This window comes from Oncorhynchus mykiss, chromosome 13 (genome assembly GCF_013265735.2).
Source record: "Oncorhynchus mykiss isolate Arlee chromosome 13, USDA_OmykA_1.1, whole genome shotgun sequence".
Taxonomy (NCBI): Eukaryota; Metazoa; Chordata; class Actinopteri; order Salmoniformes; family Salmonidae; genus Oncorhynchus; species Oncorhynchus mykiss.
Genome location: NC_048577.1, coordinates 2,146,599 through 2,159,110, shown reverse-complemented (window position 1 = coordinate 2,159,110; position 12,512 = coordinate 2,146,599). Strand labels below are relative to the sequence as shown.

At 41.0% G+C, this 12,512-nt stretch overlaps 1 protein-coding gene across 1 annotated transcript; it reads right to left on the bottom strand.

The window, feature by feature from the left end:
• Positions 1-2,835: 2,835 nt before the first annotated feature.
• LOC118938397 (piggyBac transposable element-derived protein 4-like) lies at positions 2,836-9,048 on the bottom strand. Its single transcript, XM_036942208.1, has 3 exons — positions 8,508-9,048; positions 7,196-7,310; positions 2,836-4,645 (listed from the first exon to the last, which is right to left on the bottom strand). Exons 1-3 carry the CDS (start codon positions 8,743-8,745, stop codon positions 2,905-2,907), a joined length of 2,094 nt encoding a protein of 697 aa, XP_036798103.1. The 5' UTR covers positions 8,746-9,048; the 3' UTR covers positions 2,836-2,904.
• Between the last annotated feature and the right edge of the window lie 3,464 nt (positions 9,049-12,512).

The following is a 12,512-nucleotide window of genomic DNA, read 5'->3' as shown; positions in this document are numbered from 1 at the left end:
GTTTAATTCTAGGACCCCTTTAGGTATAAATATATATATATATATATATATATATATATATATATATATATATATATATATATATGTAATACCAGTCAAAAGTTTGGACACTTCAAAACCTTAGTCCTTAAAAAAAAAGAAAAATCCAGTTATAAACGTGTTTTCAATGCATTTCTATGGGCAATATTAGTAAAGCCCAAATTCAATATTTAATTTATTTATATATATATATATATACAGTACCAGTCAAAAGTTTGGACACACCTACTCATTCCAGAGATTTTCATTATTTTTTTACTTTTTTCTGCTTTGTAGAATAATAGTGAAGACATCAAAACTATGAAATAACATATATAGAATCATGTAGAAAACAAAAAAGTGTTAAACAAATCTAAATATATTGTATGTTTGAGTCTTCAAAGTAGCCACCCTTTGCCTTGATGGCAGCTTTGCACTCTTGGTAATGTAGAGAAAAGTTAAAATAAAGAAAAACCCTGCAATGAGTTGGTGTGTCCAAACTTCTGACTGGTACTGAATATATATTTATATAGATATATTTAAATCAAATATTGAATTTGGGCTTTACTAATATTGCCCATAGAAATGCATTGAAAAACACATTTAATAACTGGAAAAAAATACATATATTTGTTTTAAGTAATACGGTTTTGAAGTGTCTGTCCTATATCTAGGCAATATAAGAAAGCTCAGGTAATATTTTATATTGTTTTACATATATTTAACCCCTTATTTTGGGGGCACAAAACTACCTCCGTACTTCCATGTGTGTGTATAGGTTACCTTCAAATGAGCTCCGATGATCAACATAGAGAACACACTTTCACAACCCTCCCAAACCTCTCTACAACATCCCCAACAAACACCTTCACAACCCTCCCAAACCTCTCTACAACATCCCCAACAAACACCTTCACAACCCTCCCAAACCTCTCTACAACATCCACAAACACCTTCACAACCCTCCCAAACCTCTCTACAACATCCCCAACAAACACCTTCACAACCCTCCCAAACCTCTCTACAACATCCCCAAACACCTCCACAACCCTCACAAACCTCACAACATCCCCAAACACCTCCACAACCCTCACAAACCTCACAACATCCCCAAACACCTCCACAACCCTCACAAACGTCTCTACAACATCCTGACATCTGGAGATATCAGTGGTCACTCTTCATCAAGAGCAGGTATGATGAATCTCTCATCTCAGACATTACAACTAATGTGCTGTGAGATTAAATGCTGTAATGCTGGAGAAAATCAATTGCAACTATTTATGCAATGGACAAATCTTTCTCTCTCTAGATTGTCCTCCATTAGACTCTCCTGGTGCAGGACAGAGTCAGAGTGCTGGTAATTTTCATGTCTATTGATTTCAATGGTGTCAGAAGTCTCAGAAGTGATGCGTAGCACCAGATTTAGCCAACAGCTCATTTACATCTGTCCAAGAGAAGATTTGAGGCCATCTAGATGTGTCTCTCTGAGGCCCACCGGAAGTGATGCAACATTTGAGGTTTTCTAGAGAGCTGCTGCTGACACCATGTCCTCTGTTGCTATGGTTACTCTGATCACTTTCTTACTCAGTCTTTCCTTTACCACACATTATTATGTATATTCTCTGTCTGTCAGCTGACAGACCCTACCAACCAGCTGACAGACCCTACCAACCAACTGACAGACCCTACCAACCAACTGACCGACCCTACCAACCAACTGACCGACCCTACCAACCAACTGACAGACCCTACCAACCAACCAGCTGACAGACCCTACCAACCAACCAGCTGACAGACCCTACCAACCAACTGACAGACCCTACCAACCAACTGACCGACCCTACCAACCAACTGACCGACCCTACCAACCAACTGACAGACAGACAGACCCTACCAACCAGCTGACAGACCCTACCAACCAACTGACAGACCCTACCAACCAACCAGCTGACAGACCCTACCAACCAACCAGCTGACAGACCCTACCAACCAATCAGCTGACAGACCCTACCAACCAACTGACAGACCCTACCAACCAACTGACAGACCCTACCAACCAACTGACAGACCCTACCAACCAACTGACAGACCCTACCAACCAACTGACCGACCCTACCAACCAACCAACTGACCGACCCTACCAACCAACTGACAGACCCTACCAACCAACTGACCGACCCTACCAACCAACTGACAGACCCTACCAACCAACTGACAGACCCTACCAACCAACTGACCAACCTTTCAACCTACCTTACCTTATTAAAAACCTCTTCGGGTTACTTTGTGCAATTTCCACCTGAAGACATACCCTAATCTAACTGCCTGTAGCTCTGGCCCAGAAGCAAGGATATGCATATTCTTGGTACCATTTGAAAGAAAACACTCTGAAGTTTGTGTAAATGTGAATTGAATGCAGGAGAATATAACACCATAGATCTGGAAGAAGAAAATACAAGGAAATAAACATACGTTTTCTGTTTTTATTGTTGCTGCATCATCTTTCAACTGAAACAAGAACATTCAAACACACAGATAGGATGCTGGGGGTGGTTTGAATGGAGAACATAAGATGGCAAAAGTATTTGAAAAAAGTTTCAGAAAGATATCTTCAGGAATGAGTGAGCTACATGACATTGAGTATATAGTCACCCAGGTGTCCCACACATGTTGCCCAAATGTACCCAAGGGGCCGAATTGGTACAGTGATACATTTTGAAGTAAATTACTATATACAAAACACTTGAATGCCATTCTAACATACCACCACCCCCCCCCCCCAAAAAAAAAATATGAACATTTGAAAAAAATTTAAAATAACAAGGGTAACTATTTACGCACATTCAATGTATAATGTACAATATTGTGAAGACCCTCAGTCCTCTACACAATATTGTTCTTCTGATGCCATGCCCAATAGCAGTCTCTTTCTGCTGTAAAGCAGAGGGTTACTGAACAGCTGGTGCAGGTGATGGGGCATTTCCTGTGACACAGAACACAACGACGTCTCCCTACTGTGCCCTTTTTGCCCCGAGGCACATTCATGTCTGCAGAGATGAATCTGGGCAGGTGAACACAACTAGTTGGAGCAGAGGGGACAGACGTAGAGGGGACAGAAGGTGCTACAGTGGACTTGCTGTAGCTAGCAAGCTCCTGGATGAGCTGCTCCCTGAATGCTAGCTGTGAGATGGGGGGCTGTCCACAGCTCTTAGCCATTTCCTTCTGGAGGATGAAGGCATTCACCACAGCAATGTCAATGAAATGATAGAAAAATGTCTTATACCATTTCATTGTCTTGTGGAGAACATTGTAGTATCCTATCAGCGCATCTGACAGGTCCACACCTCCCATGCTCTTGTTGTAGTCCTTGATGGCTGCAGGAATGGGGACATTTTTGGTGGTCCATGCCCCTGTAGCGTCCTTCACACGCCTGACGACGTGATCACCACTGAAGGACTTGTGGATAGTGGAGCACATCGCCACCTCTCTGGTGTCCATCCACTTCACAAACAGCAGGCCATCTTCACGGATCCATCTCATGGTACCCCGCTCAGCCCGCTTAGGCATGTCGTTCACCTTTGTTTTCGGGAAACCCACTCTGTTGGTCCGAATGGTGCCACAAGCCCACACATCCCGCTTCCTCAGGTCTGTGAACAGGGTACGGCTTGTGTAGAAGTTATCCACAAACAGTTTGTAGCCCTTCCCTAGCAGCTGAAAATCTAATAACTGCATAACGGAGTCATAGCTTAGTCTCTTACCGGTCGCATTCTTACCCTCATAGACAAAAAAATTGCACGTGTATGCACACGCAGAATCTGCCAAAACAAACAGTTTGTAACCCCATTTAGTCGGTTTGTTACGCATGTAGAGTTTTAGGCCATTTCTGGCCTTTGAGGCTACCATCCTCTCATCTATGGAAAGGTTCTGGGCAGGCTGAAAATAGGCTTTGCAAGCCTCAACGATGCTGGTGTAGAGAGGTTTTATTTTGCACAGCCTATCAAACCTTGCTGTGCCTCTCATCTTCTCATTGTCCTCATCAACTTCTGGGTCACTGATATGAAGCGCCCCTGAGATTGTCAGAAACCTTTTGCATGATATGACAGTGGATGGGAAAGGCAGTTGATAGAGGGGAGCAGATTTCCAGTAGTCCTTCAGGGTTTTTAGCTTCACAACACCCATGTAAATGACCATAGAAAAGTAACAAAAAAGATCTGACCTGGAAATGGGCTTCCATGTCTCTTTCTTGCCTTCCTGCTTCTTAGCTCCGTACTTATTAGTGTTCAACACCAGGGAATCAACAACTGCCGAGGTGAAAAACAGCTGAAAAAGTTGCATGGGGCTGTACTTAGAGGTCATGTCCAGCTGAGGTCCTGATGGCCTCTTCGGTCTGAATACTGGAGGTGTAGGCAACACATCCTCCTCCAGCACAGAGTGCCAACGACCCTCCTCCTCTCTGATTGCAGGTTTAGCTCTTCCCCACCTCCGCTTCTTTGTCACAGACTTCCCACCTGGCAGGGCGGGGGTAGGTGTGGAGCCGGAGACAGCAGGGGTCCAGCTAGATGATCCAGCTCCTGTCGGGGATGGGCACCTTGGCAGTGGGGGCTCCCAATCAGAATCGGAGGGACTGTGAAATAAAGACACAGAAACACAGATTATATTAGAGTAGGGAACGTAAATCACTCAGGTGAGGTTCTGTTCCGTTCCATGTTTAGATTTAGTTTTAAATACATATCATGTTTACAGACACACACCCAAAGGGAAAGCCATGTGGCACCTCAACAAACATTCCTGAATATATATATATATATATATATACACATGTCAAATATTTCAAACAACGGCATGAGAATTACAATCCAATCGAGATCCTCACCATACAGAAACACGTCCTCAAAATGACTGTCCAAACTTGACACACAATCCGATAGATCTTCTTGAACTTCCGTGTCACTTTCTCTTTCAATCTCGTCAATAATATCATGTAGATCTGTATACCTGGACTTTGCCTTTGCTTTCCCAGATTTACTTGCCATAATTCCTTCAATAAAATAGCGAATAAAATGATCTTGACTCAATACTGCTTCGCGCAAAGAAAATGTCTCCTTCTGGTGGAAATTCCAATGGCGAATGGCTGCGTTACGCTCGACTTTCATTCAAGAGCTGGTCTTCCCGGATATAAACAATAGATAATTCCATTTACCTCAGCCCATTGGCTGTCTACCAAGCAAGATTTCAAGAGGATCAGTGGTGATTATTTCTGCCCACAGTCATTCAAAGAAGCACTGGTGATATCATTGGCCACAATGAGGTCATTGTTTGCTGTGTTCAAATCAGTACGCTTGTAAAAAGAACCATCAAGTATGGTTGTGTTACTAACAAACAGAGCATTTCAATGAAACCAACCATGACTAGATAAACGCCAATGCTGTGACTAATTGCATCGAATGTATCGTTGAATGTTGAAGGATACGGAATTCATGACACAAGCCTTTTACAAAATGGATTTAATTGAACAAAACCATTTATTGTGAAGATTGGACCTTTTGTATTGCCAAAAGAAGAAGATCTTCAAAGGTAATTGATTATTTTAGTGCTATTTCTGGCTTTTTGTGGCGCTAATGCTTGGTTGGAAAATGCTAGTAATACTTGTGTGTGTGGCGCGCTGTCGTCAGATTATCGTAAGATTGCTTTCGCCGAAAGCATTTTAAAAATCTGACACTGTGGTTGGATTAAGAGGAAGTAAAGATTTTAGATGTTAGATACATGTATTTACAAGAACGTTTAATATTACGAATTGTGCATTTGGTATCTTTGCACTATGCTATTTCACCAGATGTTAGCCTATGCGGGACGCTAACGTCCCACATAGCCTAAAGAGGTTATTACCCTCTTTAGCCTATGCGGGACGCTAACGTCCCACATAGCCTAAAGAGGTTATTAACCTCTTAACTTCTTCGATATAGGGGGTGCTCTTATAATTTTTGGATGAAAAACGCACCCCAGAGCTCTTCCAGATCTACCAGCCACACAGACTGAGGCCACAGAAAATGCACAAAAAGAGGGTGAAGGAGAGAGAATGCTCACAGAGCCAAAAGCGCACCCAGAAAGGGATGTGAAGCCACCAGTGGCTGAAAGACTATGTTACGTGGAGAAAACATACTGCTGGGGAACATACCCAGCAAAAAGAGACTGTACCTAAGTTAATGTTCATACTGTGTGATTGAATGCTTTCATACGGTTTCAGGATGGGAATTAGCATGTTAGAGAATAATACTGGTTTCCAAATTGCATTTCAGTTATGCTTCAGTGGTTATGCATGTTGAGTTCTTGTTCATGGGAGAGGGGAAGATGTAGTAGGATGTCCCTTGGGGGTATCCGTACCTATGTAGGACATGCGAGGGTTAGGTTAATAAACAGGCTGGAGCTAGAACCTCGTTGTCGCGCATCCTTATTTTAGATCATACTACAGTTTGACATGTTTCTACAAACTTTTATTGTACTTTTAAAAAACCTTGTCTGGACTTTGTGCCCGCACCTTGTGCATTCGGATTACTGGACTAAACGTGCGAACAAAAAGGAGGTTTTTGGTCATAAAGAGGGACATTATCGAACAAAACAAACATTTATTGTTTAACATGGAGACCTGGGAGTGACACCAGATGATCAGAGGTAAGTGATTAATTTTAATCGCTATTTCTGACTTTTGTGACACCTCTCCTTGGTTGGAAAATGGCTGTATGGTTCTGTGGCTAAGGGCTGACCTAACAATTGTTTGGTGTGCTTTCGCCGTAAAGCCTATTTGAAACAGGACAATATGGCTGGATTTACAACAAGTTTATCTTTAAAATGGTTTATAATACTTGTATGTTTGAGGAATTTTAATTATGGGATTTCTGTTGTTTTTAATCTGGCGCCCTGCAATTTCACTGGCTGTTGTCGAGGTGGGACGCCCTTGTACCAGAGAGGTTAACAAGAAATTTGTGGAGTGGTTGAAAAACGAGTTTTAAGGACTCCAAACTAAGTGTATGTAAACTTTGACTGTGTGTGTGTGTGTGTGTGTGTGTGTGTGTGTGTGTGTGTGTGTGTGTGTGTGTGTGTGTGTGTATATATAAATAAATATGCAACCATTTAAACAACTGCATTAGCATGAGAAGTAAAAACTTGTTTTACTTACTGATCAAAAAGTGGATCTTCTCCTTCCAAAAACATTTCTTCCACGCTGGAATCAAAACTCTGGTCACTCACAGAGTCCTCATCCATTCCTTCTGTGTCACTCTCCTGGTCAATTTCTGCAATAATATCATCAAAATGATTATACTTGGACTGAGATTTAGCTTTTCCACTCTTAGTAACCATGTTTAACTTTTTCAGACTTGAGAAGTCTGTAGAAGAGAACGTACTGCTGTGAAACGTAAACTACCGTGCATCTGGTTTCCTTTCACCAGAGAATGAACTCTGTTGTGCACAGCTCTAGCATGATGGCTGTTTGTCCTACAAACGACGTTCACATACTGCTGGAAATCCCAGCTCATTGGCTATCTAGCTAGTTGGTTTACCATCAAAAATATGGTAAACTTATCAACTTCTATTGCAATCACAGAGTCTTACAGGAGGAATGAATACACATCTAAAAGGGGACTAAATTAGCCACTTTAATTGTGTTTTTTATATTGTTTGTGATCAGTGGTGTAAAGTACTTAAGTAAAAAATACTTTAAAGTACTATTTAAGTAGCTTTCCGGGGAATCTGTACTTTACTATTTTTGACTAATTGTACTTTTACTTCACTACATATATAAAGAAAATGTACTTTTTACTCCATACATTTCCCTGACACCCAAAAGTACTCATTATTTTTCGAAGGCTTAGCAGGTCAGGAAAACGGTCCAATTCACTCACTAATCAAGAGAACATCCCTGGTAATCATTACTGGCTCTGATCTGGCGGACTCACTAAACACACGTTTCAATTGTAGATTGTCAGAGAGTTGGAGTGTGTCCCTGGCTCTCTGTCAATAAAATAAAAACAAACAAGAAAATGGCACCATCTGGTTTGCTTAATATAAGGAATTAGAAATGATTTATATACTTTTGATACTTCAGTATATTTTAACTTTTACTCAAGTAGTATTTTACTGGGTGACTCACTTTTACTTGGGTACTTTTCCCACCACTGTGATGCAAATGTAAAAGGGCCGTTCCACAAAATGGGTGCATTTTGCGTCCACTTGATATTTTAAGTAGAAATGCAGTGTATACTATATTTTAAAACCCGGCTATACTAGAATAAGTGCACTTTAATATAGACCACATAGAGAATTCAATAAATCAATTTTTGAAGTTCCAAAAATATATGTACCGATGGCAGATTGCCCCTTAATAAACAATTCCTACAGTACTGAACAACATATTCAAGTGTAGAACTTCAGTATAATGCCCCTTTAAAAACAACTGCATAGTTTGTGCCCGTTTTTAAGACAGTACTCACTGGTGGTAATCGGATCTTCAGTCTCATTTTTCACTCCCAAAACGTCTTCCTCTTTTATTGAGATATCCTCCTCTTTTACTCCAAAAGGCTCTTCCTCCTCTTTCAATTTTACGGCATCTTCCTCCTTTTTGATTCTGAAAGCTTCTACCTCTTTTTCCACTTTGACAACCTCGTTCCCATATTCCTCTTTCACTGTAATATCATCCTCTTGTTTCAATGTGATAGCCTCCTTATTCATTCTTCAAGCTTCTTTGCCTCCTTTCACCAGTTTCTTTCTCCGTCTAGATTAGTGAGTTTATGCTCCGGGAGATTAGCCTAGTGCAGTATCAATGTAACACATTTGATAATTTAACAAGCAAATTACGTTTAAATGAACCAGTAGATATGTAAACAGAATTATGTTGAAAACACTAAGAGTAATATACACAAGATTGGTCTAAAGAGCTCCAATGTTTCGGTTTTTAGGTTTGCTAGCAAGGCACAGCGTGGTTAAATCAGAAGCCTTTTGTCGCTGTTGAAGAAGCCTCATGTCCCGTCCACTAGATTATACGTCACGCAAGAAGCATCACCTGAAAAATTCATATCGCCATCTGCTGACTGGAGTGGGTAACGCAAATTGGAAAATATGAATTCAATGTTCAGTCTGGCAAGCAATGTCATAAGAAGTAATTTAAAAATAACCAGATGTTATGTTCTTACTTCTTACAGCCAATACTTCCCTCCAGGATTGGCCTGCCTATTAGGCAGGATTAGGTATGTATATAGACTCTCTTTTTTTCCTACTGTTTTATTGACTTGTTAATTGTTTATTCCATGTGTAACTCTGTGTTGTCTGTTCACACTGCTATGCTTTATCTTGGCCAGGTCGCAGTTGTAAATGAGAACTTGTTCTCAACTAGCCTACCTGGTTAAATAAAGGTGAATTTAAAAAAATAAAAAATTAAGGGTGACAGATAGAATAGTGTGGCATACTCTGAGCTAAATTGACAAAGGCTCATCGCGAACAACACATAACACTTCCTATGGTGGCATATGGGCTATTTAGGCAAGTGTTGGTGTCTCCCATCTTCACAGAGGAACTCTATATCTCTGTCAGAGTGACAAGCAGGTTCTTGGTAACCTCCCAGACCAAGGCCCTTCTCCCCTGATTGCGCAGTTTGGCCAGGCGGCCAGCTCTAGGAAGAGCCTTGGTGGTTCCAAACTTTTCCTTTTAAGAACGATGGTAGCCACTGTGTTCTTTGGGAACTTCAATGCGGCATTTTTTTGTTGTTGTCTCCCTTCCCCATATCTGTGCCGGCGCTCTACGGACAATTCCTTCCACTTCATGGCTTGGTTTTTGCTCTGACTTGCGCTGTAAACGATGGGACCTTATATAGACAGGTGTGTGCCTTTCCAAATCATGTCCAATCAACTGAATTTACCACAGGTGGACTCCAATGAAGTTCTAGAAACATCTCAAGGATGATCAATGGAATCAAGATGCACCTGAGCTCAATTTCGATTCTCATAGCAAAGGGTCTGAATACTTATGTAAATAAGTTATTTCTGTTTAAAAATACATATACATTTGTAATACTTTCTAAAGGCACTGTATGTATAAACATATATTTTCCTTTGTTTTCCACTAACCCTATCACCCCTTCCCTAATTGGAGGAAACGAATGCACAACAACTTTCAGGCTTCTATGTCCAGCTTATACGTACCATGTACATTTTACAGACAATGTGTTATACAATAGTTATATTTAGTTTGTTTTTAATCCTATCCTCAGTTACCCTAAACCTCTCCCATCTATCTCTGAAGACCATCCAGTCCTATCCTTCAGTTACCCTAAACCTCTCCCATCTATCTCTGAAGACCATCCAGTCCTATCCTTCGTTACCCTAAACCTCTTCCATATATCTCTGAAGACCATCCAGTCCTATCCTTCAGTTACCCTAAACCTCTCCCATCTATCTCTGAAGACCATCCAGTCCTATCCTTCAGTTACCCTAAACCTCTCCCATCTATCTCTGAAGACCACCCAGTCCTATCCTTCAGTTACCCTAAACCTCTCCCATCTATCTCTGAAGACCATCCAGTCATATCCTTCAGTTACCCTAAACCTCTCCCATCTATCTCTGAAGACCACCCAGTCCTATCCTTCAGTTACCCTAAACCTCTCCCATCTATCTCTGAAGACCATCCAGTCCTATCCTTCAGTTACCCTAAACCTCTCCCATCTATCTCTGAAGACCATCCAGTCCTATCCTTCAGTTACCCTAAACCTCTCCCATCTATCTCTGAAGACCATCCAGTCATATCCTTCAGTTACCCTAAACCTCTCCCATCTATCTCTGAAGACCATCCAGTCCTATCCTTCAGTTACCCTAAACTTCTCCCATCTATCTCTGAAGACCACCCAGTCCTATCCTTCAGTTACCCTAAACTTCTCCCATCTATCTCTGAAGACCATCCAGTCCTATCCTTCAGTTACCCTAAACCTCTCCCATCTATCTCTGAAGACCATCCAGTCCTATTCTATTTGCCATATATTTTTAACTGTGATGTTTCACAAAAGTTCTTGACCTTTATATTCTCATAGTTGCTGCAGATAGTAAATTAAAAATAAACATGTTTGCTAAAAGTATTATTATATTATTGATCAATTGACTATGACTTTTCAAATCCCCCAGTAGTGCTGTCTGCAGAGTTAGCTCCAGGTAAATGTTGCCATTCCTTCACCTGCGACCAAAAACAAGCTACATATGGACAGTACCAAAACAAATTATCTAAAATGATCAAATGATTCTGTCTCTTCGTAGCTAGATCTGCAGAGGTTCATCATTTTCTTTAACCAATTTTGGTCTTTAATTATTATTAATTTTTTTCACCTTTATTTAACAAGGTAGGCAAGTTCTCATTTACAACTGCGACCTGTCCAAGATAAAGCAAAGCAGTTCCACACATACAACAACACAGAGTTACACATGGAGTAAAACAAACATACAGTCAATAATACAGGAGAAGAATAAGTCTATATACAATGTGAGCAAATGAGGTGAGATGAGGAAGGTAAAGGCAAAAAAGGCCATGGTGGCAAAGTAAATACAATATAGCAAGTAAACAATTGGAATGGTAGATTTGCAGTGGAATAATGTGCAAAGTAGAAATAGAAATAATGGGGTTTTTATTATTATTGTTATTTTTATCAATTAGTAACCAGAATGTTCTGTCTTTTCTGGTGGATTAAACTGAAATTGCAACCAACTTCCTATGGCTTTCATTGTGCATCTGTAAAACTGTGTGAGGGTTTTAGGTGACAAGCCTGATGTTGAAGAGGCTCTGTTGCACCTTCTTCACCACAGTGTGCTCTTGGGATCATTTCATTGTGCATCTGTAAAACTGTGTGAGGGTTTTAGGTGCCTCCTGATGTTGAAGAGGCTCTGTTGCACCTTCTTCACCACAGTGTGTTCTTGGGGTCCTTTAATGCTGCAGAAGTGTTTTGGTACCCTTCCCAAGATTTGTGCCTCAACGTAATCCTGTCTCGAAGTTCTACGGACAATTCCTTCGACCTCATGGCTTGGTTTTTGCTCTGACAGTCTCATAGCAAGGGGTCTGAATAATTACTGTTATGTAAATAAGGTATTTCTGTTTTTTATCTTTTAATAAAATAGCTTGGGTGGGCTTGGGCCCCTCTCTCAGTTTCCTGGCCATGGACCCAAAATATCGATGTTTGTTCCCCGAGCCACTTAGTTATCACTTTTGCCTTATGGCAAGGTGCTCCATCATGCTAGAAAAGGCATTGTTCGTCACCAAACAGTTCCTGGATGGTTGGGAGATGTTGCTCTTGGAGGATGTGTTGGTACCATTCTTTATTCATGGCTGTGTTCTTAGGCAAAACTGTGAGTGAGCCCACTCCCTTGGCTGAGAAGCAACTCACACATGAATGGTCTCAGGATGCTTTACTGTTGGCATGACACAAGACTGATGGTAGCACTCACCTTGTCTTCAAGCTTTTTTCC